General features: G+C 41.3%; 1 protein-coding gene across 4 annotated transcripts in view; it reads right to left on the bottom strand.

Moving 5' to 3' along the window:
- CNIH3 (cornichon family AMPA receptor auxiliary protein 3) overlaps nucleotides 1-20583 on the bottom strand; it is a 271804-nt gene extending 251221 nt beyond the window's left edge. For 2 of the 4 annotated variants that reach the window (XR_009536367.1, XM_060127685.1), the window contains exon 1: nucleotides 650-1004. Coding sequence is in view for 1 of the 4 variants with exons in the window: in XM_060127685.1 (XP_059983668.1) it covers nucleotides 650-715 (66 nt within the window). In the remaining 3 variants the exon portion in view is untranslated. Of the gene's footprint in view, nucleotides 1-649; nucleotides 1005-1159; nucleotides 1345-20412 lie in introns of those variants that run through there. The other 2 variants (XR_009536365.1, XR_009536368.1) reach the window with 2 other exon arrangements.
- Nucleotides 20584-21110: the final 527 nt, after the last annotated feature.

The raw sequence follows: 21110 nt of genomic DNA, 5'->3' as shown, positions 1-21110 counted from the left end.
ATCTCCCTCAAGGAGACCCCAGTCACTGTGACTCCTGGATAATCCTGGACCCACTGGATCCCCGTAAGTCAAAGAGCCTCCCACATCCCTGAAAAGTCTGGCTATCCATCACATGTTCCACCTCATTTGGCCACTCAAACAACAAGGGTTTCACAAGTCCAGGACAGACTTCACTGGTCAAGGTGTATCTTGAGATCCCCAGACTTCTAGGTCCTCTGGAAAAGGAACAACCAATGGGGTCCCCAGGCTGGGAAGGGAAAGGATTCAGGCCCCTGCCTCACCAATGCCTGCTTACCACCCGCCCCCTCCAGTTTAATCATGCTTTGTGTCGGTGAGTCACAGAGGAGATGGGGCCGGTTGCGTATGGTCTGGCCATGTGTGTGGTATTCTAATGACAATGACTCCTCCCCCTACTTAATCCTTCTTCCCAGCCCTGCACTCAGCCAGGCAAAAGGCCGGATTCAGAATCTCCTCACGGGTACCCAAGGCTGTTTCCCTTTGATAAAGCGAGTAAGGAAATCGTTGATGTGAACACACAAAAATAGAAGACTTCCTGAATCAGACGTGAGTTTGGGTGCAGAGTAAGGCCAAGCTAAAAGCTCAAACTCACTGACCATAATTATCCCTCCCGTAGTGCAGCCTTCCTTACCTGTAGCCAAGCAGCTTCAGAGGCTGTGACAAATAGCTGAGCCTGTCGGAACTCCAGAAGAAACATTCCTCACCAGGCCTCCCAGCCCCAGCTTCAGCGACAGGGCACCAGGAAAGTAAACAGACTAAACCCATCGCAACAAGAGAGAACTGGTTCTTCTGCTCTCCAGACACTGTTCATGACACTTCAATCAAGTTCAACACAATATAGCTGAATTATTTTTAACCTTTATGGAGGCTCCTGGCTTCACAAACGAAATATTAGTCAGCAGAGTCGGTATAAAAATCTCTTTGCGGATTTCCCTTGTGGCGCAGTGGTTGAGAGTCTGCCTGCCGATACAGGGGACACAGGTTCGTGGCCCGGTCCGGGAAGATCCCACATGCTGTGGGATGGTTGGGCCCGTGAGCCATGGCCACTGAGCCTGCGCGTCTGGAGCCTGCGCGTCCGGAGCCTGTGCTCCGCAATGGGAGAGGCCACAACAGTGAGAGGCCCGCTTACTGCAAAAAAAAAAAAAAAAAAAAAAATCTCTTTGCAAAACTTGTCAAGCGTATACCACAATGTCACAGTGAAAAGACATATCCAAAGTTCTTCTGATCATGGTATTAGATCCTTCCACAAGAGTTGCAACTTCCAATGCCTTACAGATGCCAAATAGATCTGCTTCATAATATCACCTTGAGCTGTATTCTTTCGACCTGTATAAAGGTAGAAGCCACTGTTAATGCCCATAATCGTGCAGGAGTGTGGACTCAAGTCTTTCTGGAGAAACCAGAAATCCAGATTTTTATGTGTAATCTCCCAATTTTTAAATATGGACTACTAGCTTAAAAAAAACACACTTTGCTACCTCCCTTCAGTGACTAAAGGCAGTATGACTGGGAGTCAGGAACCCAAGTTCTGACACCAACTCACTGTCTCTCCCTGGGAAAGACACCTAACCATCCTGGTCTGCAGTCACCTTGTCTGAAAAGTTTAGACACCCAAAATTCCTTTCAATCCTAAATTATTACACTGTATAGTTAAGTAAATGTTCTAGATGGTCAATTCTCCCAAGAACAACCAGAAACAAAAATAAAGGGAAAAAAACCCCACAAAAAATAGATCACTGTGCCATAGCGGGGTCTATTACGATGCCTAGACATGGCCTTGGTGTGGCCAAGCCACTGGCTTAATATATCCAAGAATGTGAACACTTTTATCAGACCAGATCTCCTCCATGATGGCCACGCACCCACTGGGGAAGATAAAAATTGTATTATCACCATGACTGTGGCAGGGAACACCTCGCTATGAAACAGAACTCTCTTGGGTCTTTTGAACCCAAACCCAAGGTTTCAAGGGAACATTTTGAGTTGGGAAACAAACTGACCAGCAGGCTGCCCTGAGCCATGACTCCTGACTTTCAAGTTCATGTTCAGCCTACCTGCGATGAAATTTGGAGTTGCCAAATTTGGAGTTGCCTTCGGTATCAGCCAACTGTACTCGAAACAGTTTTGTTACATAATCCTCAGCTGTGCCCCACGTGTGTACATGAGCACACGCTCACCCTGTACAAAAGCCCACAGATCTTCAGATACAGCACCTTTTTTTCAGCACAGGAAGGGAATAAAAAATATTAAGCTGGAAAATAATGAGGAACGGGTAAATTAAAGGCCCTTTCCCACTGTAAATGTTAAAAAATAGACACATTTCAGAGCAAATAAAAGTATTCACATTCTTTTGGTTATATTAACTGTGGCTTGGGCAAACTGCAGGCCCAAAGAAGAGAAAGCCAAGTGGATTACAACTGGGCAGTTTCTTCACACAGGCCACCTTGACACAGATAGCTTGGCTCCAAGTGAAGTGGGAAGGGGTATTCCGCAGGCACCTACATTCCTAAGGGCTTTTGTGCATCAGTTGTGAACAACAGGGCCTTTTTATTTTGCTGTTAGTAGCTGCCAATAAATAGTATGGTGTAAAGAACCTTTGACTCCTAAACCAGCTGTGACCTATCGCTTCAGTTCTGCCTGCTAGAGACATTTTCTTCACTGTGCCCCACTGTTGCCCTGGCTTTAGGTAACCAGTGTTTATTCTAAGTCAGCTTGCTCTTACCCTAAGGCCTTCGTATTATCCGTTTCCTCTTCTTAGAATGCTCATTACCCTGACCTTCACCAGGTAGTTCATTCAGACCTCAGCCTCCAGGCTGCCCTCAGAGAGGCCCTCTCTGGCCATCCAACATAAAGTACACACCCATGCATTCTGTGTCACATGACCCTACTTTAATTCTCTGCCTACACTTCCTACCACCTGATTTATTTCCTCTTTCTTTCTTTCTTTCTTCTTGCCTGTCTTCTCTCGCTGGTATATAAGCTCCATGGCAATAAGGATTTTGTGTCTTTTTCAGCATGGCTTTGTAGCAACTAGAACAGTGCTTTGCGTATAGCAGTTGCTCAATGATTATTAGTTGAAAGAAAGATGGATGCTTGGATGAATGGAAGAATCCATCCAGCAAATACCTGTGAAGCATTTATGGTACACTGGGAATAGATGAAGAATGAAATCCTCCTTCAAGGACTCCACAGTCTACCAGGGAAGACAGATGTTTATACGGTGCAATACCGTGAGAGAACTGCTTTTAGAAGCATACCGTGCCTTCTACCCAAGGTGAGTACGAAGACAATCTCTAAGGAAAGTTAAGAGTTCGCCGAAAGGGCAAAGGTGAGAAAAAAGGTGGCAGGGAAGTCACCCTGTTGAGAAACATCACAAGAAAGGCACCAAATCTGAAAACAGACCGTGGGTTCCAGGAGCCCCAGGAGGTCTAGGATGGTTGGTGCCACAAGTGACAAAATGAGGGAGACGGGACCTCGAAAGAGAGGTCTGGGCCAGTTCTTAAGGAGCCTTGTAGACCAGCCTCTGGATGTTAGATTTTAATCCTCTGAGCAATGGGAGCCATTGAGATGTTTTTAAGTAGGGAAGTGACATGAGGGTTTTATGCTTTATAATGTTGATGGTAGTGAAGGCAACTAGTCAGAGAAAAGAACAAAGCATTCAGGAGGCTATTGTCCAATCCAGGTGAACAAATGTCAAGGATCCCAACTAGTGGCAGTGGAGAAGGAAAAGAGAAGACAGATGTGAAAGCTATTAAAAGGGTAGAATCAATAGAGCTTAGTGACACATGAAACGTGGGAGGTGAGAGAAAGGATAGGGTCAAAGGGAACTCCAGGCTGTGGTTAGTGTCATCAAAATTAATGGTTCTCCTGCTTCAGGCCTGGGAAGCCCTAGGTTCATTCTGTTTGTGATGTGACTGGATCTGAGTCTGCTCGCTTACATGAGCTCATGGACACTTGCCCAGGTGGCTATCTACGGTCCTAGCACAAAGGTTCATTTCCCTGCTTAACAAATAAATTTGTATAGAAGTCCCTCTGATGTGTGTGCATCCAATCTACAACGTCAATTATTTATTGGTTCGCAAAGAACACATGTTATTATTTCGATGCACGGCCATTTTTGGAGGCACACACTTATCCATCACCACAGAAGCATGACTATTGGTCTAAATATAGATGTGCCTGTCACCTCAGAGAAACAACAGACCAGAAGTCATGATTCCACTTATTCCAAGGAAATTTTAAAGTGATAAAATTGAAAAACAAATCAATGTCATGTTTTGAAGTCTGTAAATCTGATCTACAGATCCCATTATGATTACCTCACCACTTCTCTTGAGGTTAGTTGTTAATTTAGCCCCCAGACCCCTCGAAAGCAGCCCTCACCCCTACCCCAAGATATTGCTTACAGCCCTCACGGGCTATCTCACAGGTGCTGAAAAACAAGTAGAGTAAGCTCCTGGCCAGACATCCTTCAAGGATCCCCAGTTTATTCCTTTTCTCCTACTCTAGCCCCCATCCGCTGCTGCCACCTGAGAGGCTATATAATGTGAAGAGATTGGGCGCTGGTGCCTGCTAGCTTGAGTTTGAATCCTGGATTTACCACTTATAAGCTGTGTGACCTGAGGCAAGTTATCTAGCCTCTCTGTGCCTCAGTTTCCACCCTTGTAAAATACGAATAATATTATCTAATTTACCTCATGGGGTAGTTGTGATGATTAAATGAGTTAATGAGTTAATGTTTATAAAGTACTTAGAACAGTACCTAGCACGGTAACAAGTAACAAGCACTCAATAAATGTAAGCTATTATTCCTACTACCACTGCTCCTGCTGGCACTGGGGAAGCCTCTGGTGACTCCTGCCATAAGGTGCCAAAGCGACAGACAGGAGTTCTGTTATAAGGTAAGGGACAATGTCCTCCTTTTGTAATATGATATCAAAGGGGTCACACAGCAGTACAGCGCATGCCCAGTGCTTTCTGAAATTACCAGTAAAAGAGTTCTTTGCATTTTTCACTTTCAGCCTTCCCTCCTCACACCAAAGGACTGAGACTTGAGTCCAGGAGCACCCAGGCTAGAAGACACATGAGTGACAGACACCACGCGATCTCCCTCCCTTGGAGCAGGGCTTTGTTACAGGGTCAAGTGGGTCCAGCCTGGCTTCCACTCCCGTAGGAAGAGCTCTTCCCAGGAGAATCCTTCGATCCTCGCCTATATTTCCTTGTGGAGCCACCCACTTCTCAATCCCTCCAAAGGAAGCGTTTAAATCTGATCCTTTAAAAGAAGGAGACCAGCTGTATTGTTAAATTATTTGTAAGTAAAAAGCAAACATAAACTGTAAAAACATGCTAAATTCAAGACTAAAGAATAGTTCTGATATGGACTTCTAATTTATCTTTGATGATAAAGTACCTGTCCATAGTCTTAACATTGGGACAGGCAGAGGAAAGTCAAATTTTGAACATGATGCCATTTATATTAGCATAAAAAAAATCCAATATATGGAACAGAATCGAGAGCCCAGAAATAAACCTACACGTATAAGGACAATTAATTTACGACAAAATAGCAAAGAACATACAGTGGAGAAAGGACAGTCTCTTCAATAAATTGTGTTGGGAAAACTGGACAGCCACATGCAAAAGAATGAAACCAGACCACTATCTTACACTAGGCACAAAAATTAACTCAAAATGGATTGAAGACTTCAATGTAAGACCTGATACCATAAAATTCTTAGAAGAAAACACAAGCAGTATGTTCTTTGACATCAGCCTTAGCAATATTTATTTGGATCTGTCTCCTCAAACAAGGGCAACAAAAGGAAAAATAAACAAATTGGAGCTAATCAAACTAAAAAAACCTTTACACAGCACAAGAAACCATCAAAAAAAAAAAAAAAGGAAAAGGCAACCTACTGAATAGGACAAGATATTTATAAATGATATGTCCAACAATGGGTTAACATCCAAAATATATAAAGAACTCACACAACTCAACAGCAAAAAAACAAACCATCCAATTAAAAATGGGCAGACAAACTATTTACAATAGACAAGACATGGAAGCAACCTTAATGTCCACTGACAGTTGAATGGATAAAGAAGATGTGGTATACATATACAACAGAATACTACTCAGCTCTAAGAAAAGAATGAAATAATGCCATTTACACCAACATGGATGGACCTAGAGGATATCATACTAAGTGAAGTAAGTCAGACAAAGACAAATACCATATGATATCACTTATATGTACAATCTAAGAAAATCATATAAATGAACTTATTTACAAAACAGAAATAGACCTAGACATAGAAAACAAACTTATGGTTATCAAAGGGGAAAGGGTGTAGGGGAAGGATAAGTTAGGAGTTTGGGATTAGCAGATACAAACTACTATATATAAAAGAGATAAGCACCAAGGTCCTACTGTATAGCACAAGGAAACATATTCAATATCCTGTAATAAACCATAGTGGAAAAGAATCTGAAAAAGAATATATATGTGTACACACACACACACACACACACACACACACGTATGTATGTATAACTGAATCACTTTGCTGTATACCAGAAACTAACACAACATTGTAAATCAACTATACTTCAATTTTTAAAAAATGGGCAGACAAACCGAATGGACCTTTTTCCAAAGAAGACATGCAGATGGCCAACAGACATATGAAAAGATGCTCAACATCACTAATCATCAGGGAAATGCAAATCAAAACCACAATGAGCTATCACCTTATACCTGTCAGAATGGCTACAATCAAAAAGGCAACAAATAACAGCTGCTGGCAAGGATGTGGAGAAAAAGGAACGCTTGTGCACTCTTGGTGGGAATGTAAATTGGTGCAGCCACTACGGAAGATGGTATAGAAGTTCCTCAAAAAACTAAAAATAGAACTACCATATGATCCAGCAATTCCACTTCTGGGTATATATCCAAAGAGAACAAAAACACTAATTTGAAAAGACACATTCACCACAATATTCATAACAGCATTATTCACAATAGCCAAGGTATGGCAGCAACCTAAGTGTCCATCAACAGATGAATAGATAAAGAAGATGTGATACTGAGATAGATGATAGATAGATAGATATACACAATGGAATACTACTCAGCCATAAAAACGAAGGAAATTTTGCCATTTGCAACAACATGGATGGACCTGGAGGGTATCATGCTTAGTGAAATAAGTCAGACAGAGAAAAACAAATACTGTATGTTATCACTTACACGTGGAATCTAAAAAATAAAACAAACTAGTAACATAACAGAAAAGAAACAGACTGATATATAAAGAACAAACTGCTGGTTACCAGTGGGGAGAGGGAAAAGGGGGAGGGGCAAGACAGGGGTAACGAATTAAGAGGTACAAACTACTATGTATAAAATAAATAAGCTACAAGGGAATATAGCACAGTGAATATAGCCAATGTTTTACGACTATAAAAGGAGTGTAATCTATAAAACTTTTGTATCACTATGTTGTATACCTGAAACTAATATAATATTGTAAAACAACTATACCTCAATTTTTTTAAAGATATATGCACCCCTATGTTCACTGCAGCATTACTTACAATAGCCAAAATATGGAAACAACCTAAGTGTCCATCAATGGATGAATGAATCAAGAAGATGTAATACATGTATACAACGGAATACTACCCAGCCACAAAAAAGAATGAGATGTTGTCATTTGTGACAACATGGATAAACCCTGAGGGTTTTATGCTAACTAAAATAAGTCAGAAGGAAAAAGACAAATACTGTATTATTTCACTCATATGTAAAATATTAAAAAAAAACCCCACAAATGGAGAAATAAAACACATCAAAAACAAACTCATAGATACAGAGAACAGATAGGTGGTCACCAAAGGGGAAGTGGGCTAGGGAGTGAAGAGGGTCAATTGTATGGTGACAGATGGTAACTGGACTTTTGGGGTGAATCACTTTGTAATGTATACAGATGTTGAATTGTACTGTTGTACACCTGAAACTTATATAATCTTTTTAAATCCAATACATAGGAACCCAGCAATTCCACTCCTGGGTATATATCAAAAAAAACAAAAACACTAATTTGAGAAGATACATGCACTCCAATGTTCATAGCAGCATCATCAAGCAATGTGGATGGACTTGGAGGGCATTATGGTAAGTGACATAAGTCAGACAGAGGAAAACAAATACTATATCACTTATATGTGGAATCTAAAAAATACAACAAACTAGTGAATAAAACAAAAAACAAGCAGACTCATAAATATAGAAAACAAACTAGTGGTTACCAGTGGGGAGAGGGAAGGGGGAGGGGCAATGTACGGGTAGGGAATTTTTAAAAGGGGTTACTATGGTATTATATGAAATCATGTGTGTGAAACTCTTGAAAATTGTAAAGCACTATAGAATTTAAAGAATCCTTCATTCAATTAAAAAAATCCAATACATAAGAATAAATCTAGTAAAAGATGTACAAGATCTACCCAGAAAATCAAGAAACATTACTAGGAAAAATGAAAGACCTATATAAATGGAGAAATATGCCATAGTCCTAGATACAAAGATTCAATATTACAAAGATATTTGTTCTCCCCCAATCGATCTACAGATTTTACTTACTTCCAGTCAAAATCTCAGAAATTTTTTTGTGTAAACTGACAAGATGATTCTATTTTTCTATGAAATGCAAAGGGTCAAGAATAGCCAAGACAATCTTGAAGAAGAAAAACAGTTGATAGATTTACACTACCAGATGGCAAAACTTATTATAAAATTATAGCAATTAAGGCCGCATGGTATTAGCACAAACTTTTGTCAATTAAAGCATAGAGTGGGGAGCTTCCGGGAAGATGGCGGAAGAGTAAGACGCGGAGACCACCTTTCTCCCCACAGATACACCAGAAATACATCTACATGTGGAACAACTACAGAACACCTACTGAACGCTGGCAGAAGACCTCAGACCTCCCAAAAGGCAAGAAACCCCCCAGGTACCTGGGTAGGGCAAAAGAAAATATAATAAACAGACAAAAGGACAGGGACGGGACCTGCACCAGCGGCAGGGAGCTGTGAAGGAGGAAAGGTTACCACACAGTAGAAGCCACTTCGCGGGCGGAGACTGCGGGTGGCGGAGGGGGAAAGCTTCGGAGCCTCAGAGGAGAGCACAGCCACAGGGGTGCGGAGGGCAAAGCGGCGAGATTCCCGCACAGAGGATCAGGGCCGACCGGCACTCACCAGGCCGAGAGGCTTGTCTGCTCACCCGCCAGGGCGGGCGGGGCTGGTTGCTGAGGCTTGGGCTTCGGTCGGAGCTCAGGGAGAGGACTGGGGTTGGCGGCGTGAACACAGCCTGCAGGGGGTTAGTGCGCCACGGTTAACCGGGAGGGAGTCCGGGAAAAGTCTGGACCTACCGAAGAGGCAAGAGACTTTTTCTTTCCTCTTTGTTTCCTGGTGCGCGAGGGGAGGGGATTAAGAGCGCTGCTTAAAGGAGCTCCACAGACGGGCGCGAGCCGCGGGTAAAACGTGGACCCCAGAGGCGGGCATGAGCAGCTAAGGCTGCTGCTGCCACCACCAAGAAGCCTGTGTGCGAGCACAGGTCACTATCCACACCTCCCGTTCGGGGAGTCTGTGCAGCCCGCCACTGTCAGGGTCCCGGGATCCAGGGACAACTCCTCCGGGAGAACGCACGGCGCACCTCAGGCTGGTGCAACGTCACTCCGGCCTCCGCCACCGCATGCTCGCCCCGCACTCCGTGCCCCTCCCTCCCCCACGGCCTGAGTGAGCCAGAGCCCCCGAATCAGCGGCTCCTTTAACCCCGTCCTGTCTGAGCGAAGAACAGACGCCCTCAGGCGACCTACACGCAGAGGCGGGGCGAAATCCAAAGCTGAGCCCCTGGGAGCTGTGTGAACAAGGAAGAGAAAGGGAAATCTCTCCCAGCAGCCTCAGAAGCAGCGGATTAAATCTCCACCATCAACTTGATGTACCCTACATCTGCGGAATACCAGAATACACAAACGAATCATCCCAAATTAAGGAGCCGTGTGGATGAAAAGCTCTTGGTGCTGCAGCCAGGAGCCAGTGCTGTGCCTCTGAGGTGGGAGAGCCAACTTCAGGACACTGGTCCACAAGAGACCTCCCAGCTCCACATAATATCAAACGGCGAAAATCTCCCAGAGATCTCCATCTCAACACCAGCACCCAGCTTTACTCAACGACCAGCAAACTACAGTGCTGGACACGCTATGCCAAACAACTAGCAAGACAGGAACACGACCCCACCCATTAGCAGAGAGGCTGACTAAAATCATAATAAGGTCACAGACACCCCAAAACACACCACCAGACGCGTTCCTGCCCAACAGAAAGACAAGATCCAGTCTCATCCACCAGAAGACAGACATCAGTCCCCTCCACCAGGAAGCCTATACAACCCACTGAACCAAACTTAGCCACTGGGGGCAGACACCAAAACAACGGTAAATACGAACCTAGAGCCTGCAAAAAGGAGACCCCAAACACAGTAAGCTAAGCAAAATGAGAAGACAGAGAAGCACACAGTAGATGAAGGAACAAGGTAAAAACACACCAGGACCAAACAAATGAAGAGGAAATAGGCAGTCTACCTGAAAAAGAATTCAGAATAATGATAGTAAAGATGATCCAAAATCTTGGAAATAGAATAGACAAAATGCAAGAAACATTTAACAAGGACCTAGAAGAGCTTAAGATGAAACAAACAACGATGAACAACACAATAAATGAAATTAAAAATACTCTAGATGGGACCAATAGCAGAATAACTAAGGCAAAAGAACAGATAAGTGACCTGGAAGATAAAATAGTGAAAATAACTACTGCAGAGCAGAATAAAGAAAAAAGAATGAAAAGAACTGAGGACAGTCTCAGAGACCTCTGGGACAACATTAAACGCACCAACATTCGAATTATTGGGGTTCCAGAAGAAGAAGAGAAAAAGAAAGGGACTGAGAAAATATTTGAAGAGATTATAGTTGAAAACTTCCCTAATATGGGAAAGGAAGTAGTTAATCAAGTCCAGAAAGCACAGAGAGTCGCATACAGGATAAATCCAAGGAGAAACACGCCAAGACACATATTAATCAAACTGTCAAAAATTAAATACAAAGGAAACATATTAAAAGCAGCAAGGGAAAAACAACAAATATCACACAAGGGAATCCCCATAAGGTTAACAGCTGATCTTTCAGCAGAAACTCTGCAAGCTAGAAGGGACTGGCAGGACATATTTAAAGTGATGAAGGAGAAAAACCTGCAACCAAGATTACTCTACCCAGCAAGGATCTCATTCAGATTTGATGGAGAAATTAAAAGCTTTACAGACAAGCAAAAGCTGAGAGAGTTCAGCACCACCAAACCAGCTTTATGACAACTGCTAAAGGAACTTCTCTAGGCAAGAAACACAAGAGAAGGAAAAGACCTACAATAACAAACCCAAAACAATTAAGAAAATGGGAATAGGAACATACATATCGATAATTACCTTAAATGTAAATGGACTAAATGCTCCCACCAAAAGGCACAGATTGGCTGAATGGATACAAAAACAAGACCCATATATATGCTGTCTACAAGAGACCCACTTCAGACCTAGAGACACATATAGACTGAAAGTAAGGGGATGGAGAAAGATATTCCATGCAAATGGAAACCAAAAGAAAGCTGGAGTAGCAATTCTCATATCAGACAAAATAGACTTTAAAATAAAGACTATTAGAAGAGACAGAGAAGGACAGTACATAATGATCAAAGGATCAATCCACGAAGAAGATATAACAATTGTAAATATTTATGCACCCAACATAGGAGCACCTCAATACATAAGGCAAATACTAACAGCCATAAAAGGGGAAATCGACAGTAACACATTCATAGTAGGGGACTTTAACACCCCACTTTCACCAATGGACAGATCATCCAAAATGAAAATAAATAAGGAAACACAAGCTTTAAATGATACATTAAACAAGATGGACTTAATTGACATTTATAGGACATTCCATCCAAAAACAACAGAATACACATTTTTCTCAAGTGCTCATGGAACATTCTCCAGGATAGATCATATCTTGGGTCACAAATCAAGCCTTGGTAAATTTAAGAAAATTGAAATCTTATCAAGTATCTTTTCCGACCACAACGCTATGAGACTAGATATCAATTACAGGAAAAGAGCTGTAAAAAATACAAACACATGGAGGCTAAACAATACACTACTTAATAACGAAGTGATCACTGAAGAAAACAAAGAGGAAATCAAAAAATACCTAGAAACAAATGACAATGGAAACATGACGACCCAAAATCTATGGGACGCAGCAAAAGCAGTTCTAAGAGGGAAGTTTATAGCAATACAATCCTACCTTAAGAAACAGGAAACATCTCGAATAAACAACCTAACCTTGCACCTAAAGCAATTAGAGAAAGAAGAACAAAAAAAAAAACCAAAGTTAGCAGAAGGAAAGAAATCATAAAAATCAGATCAGAAATAAATGAAAAAGAAATGAAGGAAACAATAGCAAAGATCAATAAAACTAAAAGGTGGTTCTTTGAGAAGATAAACAAAATTGATAAACTATTAGCCAGACTCATCAAGAAAAAAAGGGAGAAGACTCAAATCAATAGAATTAGAAATGAAAAAGGAGAAGTAAGAACTGACATTGCAGAAATACAAAGGATCATGAGAGATGACTACAAGCAACTTTATGCCAATAAAATGGACAACCTGGAAGAAATGGACAAATTCTTAGAAATGCACAACTGAATCAGGAAGAAATAGAAAATATGAACAGACCAATCACAAGCACTGAAATTGAAACTGTGATTAAAAATCTTCTAACAAACAAAAGCCCAGGACCAGATGGCTTCACAGGCGAATTCTATCAAACGTTTAGAGAAGAACTAACACCTATCCTTCTCAAACACTTCCAAAATATAGCAGAGGGAGGAACACTCCCAAACTCATTCTACAAGGCCACCACCATCACCCTGATACCAAAACCAGACAAGGATGTCACAAAGAAAGAAAACTACAGGCCAATATCACTGATGAACATAGATGCAAAAATCCTCAACAAAATACTAGCAAACAGAATCCAACGGATCATACACCATGATCAAGTGGGGTTTATTCCAGGAATGCAAGGATTTTTCAATATACGCAAGTCAATCAACGTGATACACCATATTAACAAATTGAAGGAGAAAAACCATATGATCATCTCAATAGATGCAGAGAAAGCTTTCAACAAAATTCAACACCGATTTATGATAAAAACCCTGCAGAAAGTAGGCATAGAGGGAACTTTCCTCAACATAATAAAGGCCATATATGACAAACCCACAGCCAACATCATCCTCAATGGTGAAAAACTGAAACCATTTCCACTAAGATCAGGAACAAGACAAGGTTGCCCACTCTCAACACTCTTATTCAACATAGCTTTGGAAGTTTTAGCCACAGCAGTCAGAGAAGAAAAGGAAATAAAAGGAATCCAAATCAGAAAAGAAGTAAAGCTGTCATTGTTTGCAGATGACATGATACTATACATAGAGAATCCTAAAGATGCCACCAGAAAACTACTAGAGCTAATCAATGAATTTGGTAAAGTAGCAGGATACAAAATTAATGCACACAAATCTCTGGCATTCCTATTCACTAATGATGAAAAATCTGAAAGTGAAATCAAGAAAACACTCCCATTTACCATTGCAACAAAGAGAATAAAATATCTAGGAATAAACCTACCAAAGGAGCCAAAAGACCTGTATGCAGAAAATTATAAGACACTGATGAAAGAAATTAAAGATGATACAAATAGATGGAGAGATATACCATGTTCTTGGATTGGAAGAATCAACATTGTGAAAATGACTCTACTACCCAAAGCAATCTACAGATTCAATGCAATCCCTATCAAACTACCACTGGCATTTTTCACAGAACTAGAACAAAAAGTTTCACAATTTGTATGGAAACACAAAAGACCCCAAATAGCCAAAGCAATCTTGAGCATGAAAAACGGAGCTGGAGGAACCAGGCTCCCTGACTTCAGACTATACTATAAAGCTACAGTAATCAAGACAGTATGGTACTGGAACAAAAACAGAAATATAGATCAATGGAACAGGATAGAAAGCCCAGAGATAAACCCACGCACATATGGTCACCTTATCTTTGATAAAGGAGGCAGGAATGTACAGTGGAGAAAGGACAGCCTCTTCAATAAGTGGTGCTGGGAAAACTGGACAGCTACATGTAAAAGTATAAGCTTAGATCACTCCCTAACACCATACACAAAAATAAGCTCAAAATGGATTAAAGACCTATATGTAAGGCCAGAAACTATCAAACTCTTAGAGGAAAACATAGGCAGAACACTCTATGACATAAATCACAGCGAGATCCTTTTTGACCCACCTCCTAGAGAAATGGAAAGAAAAACAAAATAAACAAATGGGACCTAATGAAACTTCAAAGCTTTTGCACAGCAAAGGAAACCATAAACAAGACCAAAAGACAACCCTCAGAATGGGAGAAAATATTTGCAAATGAAGCAACTGACAAAGGATTAATCTCCAAAATTTATAAGCAGCTCATGCAGCTCAATAACAAAAAAACAAACAACCCAATCCAAAAATGGGCAGAAGACCTAAATAGACATTTCTCCAAAGAAGATATGCAGACTGCCAACAAACACATGAAAGAATGCTCAACATCATTAATCATTAGAGAAATGCAAAGCAAAACTACAATGAGATATCATCTCACACCAGTCAGAATGGCCATCATCAAAAAATCTACAAACAATAAATGCTGGAGAGGGTGTGGAGAAAAGGGAACCCTCTTGCATTGTTGGTGGGAATGTAAATTGATACAGCCACTGTGGAGAACAGTATGGAGGTTCCTTAAAAAACTACAAATAGAACTACCATATGACCCAGCAATTCCACTACTGGGCATATACCCTGAGAAAACCATAATTCAAAAAGACTCATGTACCAAAATGTTCATTGCAGCTCTATTTACAATAGGTGGGAGATGGAAAGAACCTAAGTGTCCATCATCGGATGAATGGATAAAGAAGATGTGGCACATATATACAATGGAATATTACTCAGCCATAAAAAGAAACGACATTGAGGTATTTGTAATGAGGTGGATAGACCTAGAGTCTGTCAGAGTGAAGTAAGTCAGAAAGAGAAAGACAAATACCATATGCTAACACATATATATGCAATTTAAGAAAAAAAATAATGTCATGAAGAACCTAGGGGTAAGACAGGAATAAAGACACCGACCTACTAGAGAATGGACTTGAGGATATGGGGAAGGGGAAGGGTGAGCTGTGACAAAGCGAGAGAGAGGCATGGACATATATACACTACCAAACGTAAGGTAGATAGCTAGTGGGAAACAGCCGCATAGCACAGGGAGATCAGCTCGGTGCTTTGTGACCGCCTGGAGGGGTGGGATAGGGAGGGTGGGAGGGAGGGAGACGCAAGAGGGAAGAGATATGGGAACATATGTATATGTATAACTGATTCACTTTGTTATAAAGCAGAAACTAACACACCATTGTAAAGCAATTATACTCCAATAAAGATGTAAAAAATGCATAAAGATACACAAATAGACCAACAAAACAAAGAGAGTTGGGAAACAGACCCACACATGTACAGTCCTCTAGTTAGGATAATGATAGCACTGCAGGACAGAGGAGAAAGGAATCTTTTCAACATGGTGCTAGATCAGGAATTTCCTAGCAGTCCTGTGATTAGGACTCCACACTCTCACTGTGGAGGGCCAGAGTTTGATCTCTGGTCGGGGAACTAAGATCCCGCATGTCCCACGCCATGGCCAAATAAATAAATAAATAAACAATAACAAAAAAATGGTGCTAGATCATCTGGGTATCCACATGGAAAAAAATTAACGGGGGCTTCCCTGGTGGCACAGTGGTTGAGAATCCGCCTGCCAATGCATGGGACACAGACTCAATCCCTGGTCAGGGAAGATCCCACCTGCCGCGGAGCAACTAAGCCTGTGCGCCACTACTAAGCCTGCGCTCTAGAGCCCGCGAGCCACAACTACTGAGCCCACACGCCACAACTACTGAAGCCTGCGTGCCTAGAGCCTGTGATCTGCAACAAGAGAAGTCACTGCAATGAGAAGCCCCCGCACTGCAACAAAGTGTAGACCCTGCTCACCACAACTAGAGAAAGCCCGAGTGCAGCAACGGAGACCCAATGCAGCCAAAAATAAATAAATAAATAAAATTAAAACAAACAAACAAATTAACACTGACCCCTATCTCACACTCGTCACAATCCTAAATTCTCGAAGGAGTGTAGACATAATTTGGAAAAGAAAACACTGAAACTTCCAGAGGATAACTTAGAATATCGTCATGCCCTTGAGGCCAGGGGATGACTTCTAAAGCAGGACACGAAAAGCACAAATCATAAAGGGAACAATTGGTGAATTGGATTTCATTAAGAACTTCTGTTCATTAAGACACCGTTAAGAGAGTGAGGGCAAGCCACACAGTGGGAGAAGAAATATGCAGTACATACATTCAACAAAGGACTCGTATTCAGAATATATAAAGAATTCCACAAATCAATAAGAAAAATGAAACACAATTTTAAAAGGGAGAGAGAGGAGCAAAAGATTTGTAAAAGGCACTTCTTTAAAGAGAATATACACATGGCTCCAAAAAAATATTTTAAAAGGACTTAGCGTCATCAGTCATCAGAGAAATGCAAATTAAAACTACTTTTGCTGCATCCCATAGATTTTGGGTCATCATGTCTCCATTGTCATTTGTTTCTAGGTAGGGTACTACTGGGGTCCTGGTAAAATTCTATTTCATAGGTGGTTTCATAAGAAAAACTTCACTGAGTTGTATATAAGGATTTGTGCACGCCTCTCTGTATATTATACTTCAATAAAAATTTTTCCTTAAAAAAAGTGAGATTTTAGAAATATATCAACCAAATGCAACGCGTGGATCCTGTTTGGACCTTGCTTCACATGAGCCAACCATTAAAAAGGAATATGTGAGACAGCTGGGGGAATTTGAAGACTAACTGCATATTTGATGATAATTAAGGGATTACTAAGTGTTTTAGGTATGATGATGGCATTGTGGCAATGTTTTCAAAAAGAGTTCTTATCTTTTAGCGCTACATAGTGAAGTATAAATACATATATTATAAATAAAATAATAGCTTGGATTTACTTCAAAATAATCAGAAGAGGGAGGATGGATGAAATGGGAATCTCTGTACTATTCTAGCTTTGTGTATGTTTAAAATCTTGCATAATAAAACCCTTTTTTTTTTTAAAGCTATGGCATAGCCAAGGTTTTATGCTTTGGGGCTATTTATGACTCCTCTCTTCTACCCCTCTGCAACCTATCCAAGTAATATTATGTAGTGACGATGGAAACCAGAAACATTGAACCCTTAGGCTACAGGGACCTCAGAAGTCATCTAGGCCATTTCCTCGTTACCAAGCAGAGTATCTGAAACAGGAGAACCCACACCACATCTGCTGCATAGACTAGCATAGGAGACATAGTGTGACTACTTTCAGAGAAGCAGTTAAAAAAGAAACTTTCCAGGGACCTGGATGTGGCAGAGCAATCATTTACCCACATTCTTCGGGGCACATGCCAATGTGAGGTCTCTAAGCAGCCTGGCTGCCCTCCCTACAAAAGTAAACTCTCAACAGGAGCTCTGGTAGCCTCCCTGAGCTGGCCCTTCCTGTCCTACCACTGGATGCTATGCATATGCTGTCTGACCTCATCTCAGTTAGATATCTATCTTCCTTTGCCAGCTGACCTGGCTGGAGCTGTTAAAGGAGTAAAGCAATGAAGTATGAATTCCTGTATAAATCAAGGCTGGTTCTTCCTTATTCCACGATCCTAGACGAGTACAGGCTTACACAGTTTAGAAACCCTCACTAGATAGATACAAGTAGTTGCAAAAACAAGCTGGATGAGGCCTCCTGACTTAATGTGTCTCCCAAGAAGCCCTCTAGGTTTGGAGCTTTCCCGCTTTGAAAGGAAATTAAACTCATTGATTCCTTCTGGCCCTCATTCACTATTTTAAGATGAAGTCGTTTAAATGGATAAACAAATCTCCAGGTTACACCTAGTTTTAGTGTGCTATCCCTTCTATGCAAAACGCTGCATTTCAACAAGGACTTATTGGAGAAATGAACTCTATCTTTGATAAGGAGCTTTCAGGCACTCTCAGTGGTAGCTTCTGGAGGGAGGAAAACCTTTTACTGGCCCTCACATACTCACTTATCTACCACTAATTAGGCCAATGAGATGATGAGGGCTTCAAAGGTGAGGGACCATGTTTTCATGTACACAAAAAGGGCAAAGTTGAAAAATCAATTTATAGGACTTGTTTATTTCTTCTTTTAGCCCCTTTAAACAAAGGGGACTTTTCAGACTGATACCAGTTCTGAAGCCTGTGCATCCAGCTCTCCCACACACCAGCTATGTGACCTCAAGTTTTCTGTACCTCAGTTTATCAACTGTAAAATGGGGGTAATAACAGTACATACCTCATAAGGTTGGTGAGAAGGCTAAAATAGTACAATGTATGTAAAGCACTTAAAACAAAGGCTGGTTAGTGTTAACTCTTCGTATTGTTTGATTATGACAGAAGCCCTGCCATGGACATGTGCCATCACAGGAAAGAAAGGATAAGAATGGAAAGAGTGGACACTAGGAAACAAAAGGAAACGAGTGGTGTTGTTGAAACTCTGTGGCTAAACCTTACAAACACACCTATTTCTAGCTATTTTTATAATATATGTCAGTAATTCAGGAATAGAGAAAAAGATACTCCGAGATAAAGGGTCAGAGGTATAGCAAGAAAGTGGACATCCTTGTATTTCAGATATGCATATAGAAAGGGTACTCTTATGTGAAGATACAAACCCCATTAGTATTAAAGGGACTGCAAGTCCTGTGGGTCTTGATTTAGCCAAGGACCGCTCCACAAGCCACAAAAAGAAGCTAAGAGCTACTGTTTTGCTCTTTTGTTGTCAACGACTGGCATTCACGAGTTCATTAAGCTTTTTTATCTTATTTATTTTTTGGCTGCGTTGGGTCGTTGTTGCTGCAAGCAGGCTTTCTCTAGTTGCGACGGGCTACTCTTCGCTGCGGTGCACGGGCTTCTCATTGCAGTGGCTTCTCTCCTTGCAGAGCATGGGCTCTAGGCGAGCGGGCTTCAGTAGGTCCGAGGCATGTGGGATCTTCCCGCTGCAGGAATCGAACCCGTGTCCCCTGCCTTGGCAGGCAGATTCTTAACCACTGTGCCACCAGGGAAGTCCCTCTTTCTTTTCTTTTTTTTTTTTTTTTAATTTAGGCTACTATGTCACATTTGCATATACATTTAGTATTATTTAGTAAAGACCACAATTTTGAAATAAAATTAATTGAATAAATGCAGGGACCCTTTCAACAGTTTTCTTTTCAACTTTATGAATAATCACCTACTACAGTCTTTAACATTTTTAATTTTTAAAAGTCTAGTCATTAGACCATTACCTCTATATGGGCTGTGTATACATAATCAGAACACATATTTTCTCATAATAATTAGCATTTGTTTGTTAACAATCATAATTGTGTTTTCCCATTGATTATTATTTACTATTATCATAGTGCCAGAGGGATGAACCACATATAGGAACCTGAGAAGAAGGAAGACTGCCCAAAGGGCCTGCTGTCCACTGTCCACGGACTCTAGGGGCTATTAATTATTTATCTACTTTTCAAAGTTAATAAATAGGAATGTCTTTTTGCCCTTTATTCCCCAGATGAATTTAACCAAATGAGAGATGGGTGTGTGTGTGCGCGCAGCATCTACGGTCTGAGAATATAAGAGGTGCAGGTAATGGGAAAGAAGGAGATGTTTAAAAAGCAAATAGGGCTTCCCTGGTGGCACAGTGGTTGAGGGTCCGCCTGCCGATGCAGGGGACACGGGTTCGTGCCCTGGTCCGGGAGGGTCCCACATGCTGCGGAGCCGCTGAGCCTGCGCGCCCAGAGCCTGTGCTCCGCAACGGGAGAGGTTACAACAGAGAGAGGCCCACGTACCGCAAAAAAAAAAAAAAAAGCAAATATATTTAATGTCATCAACTATACACAACACTGCTTCCTCTGGCATTTTTTATTATGATTAATTTTCATGAATAGTTTGATTGGTTTTGAGTGTGCTTTTAAGAACATGAGTGCTTTAAAAACATGATACTTACTAATACCAAAAAAAGCAAAATCCAAATAACCCTTATTGACACTTAAAAAATACTTACATATGGGCTTCCCTGGTGGCGCAGTGGTTGGGAGTCCGCCTGCCGATGCAGGGGACACGGGTTCATTTCCCGGTCTGGGAAGATCCCACATGCCGCAGAGCGGCTGGGCCCGTGAGCCATGGCTGCTGGGCCTGCGCGTCCGGAGCCTGTGCTCCGCAGCGGGAGAGGCCACGGCGGTGAGAGGCCCGCGTACTGCAGGAAAAAAAAAAAAAAAAAAAAAAAACTTACATATAGTTAGAAAATGCAAACCCTGCAGAAAAGTATCAAATGGAAAAATAGGAACCTCCCTCCTCAACCACCCAAGTCCTTTCACCCAAAGGTAAACCACTGTCTTATGCTCCTCTATCCTACCAGAAAAAATGTATGTGTATATATTCATTTATTTACCCAAATGAATTACATTATGCACACTTCCATTATAGGCATCTTTTATTTTATATATCTTGATACTACTTCCACAACAGCACATGGTGATGACCCCATTCTTTTTGCTCCTACAAACAGTGCTGCAGTGAATATCTCTGCACACACAGTGAATATCTTTGCACACCCATCTTAGTGTTACATGCGTTTTGTTACAGTGCAGCAAGAACAAGCTACTCCAAGCAGTCTAACCCAGCTGTGTGGCGGGAGAAGAACAATCTAGTTTTCTTGGAGAAAAGGACGGTATTCAGCTTAGAGGACAGTGAATACTTCCA

The sequence above is a fragment of the Lagenorhynchus albirostris genome, chromosome 2 (assembly GCF_949774975.1).
Source record: "Lagenorhynchus albirostris chromosome 2, mLagAlb1.1, whole genome shotgun sequence".
Taxonomy (NCBI): domain Eukaryota; kingdom Metazoa; phylum Chordata; class Mammalia; order Artiodactyla; family Delphinidae; genus Lagenorhynchus; species Lagenorhynchus albirostris.
This window is presented reverse-complemented; position numbering and strand designations above follow the sequence as displayed.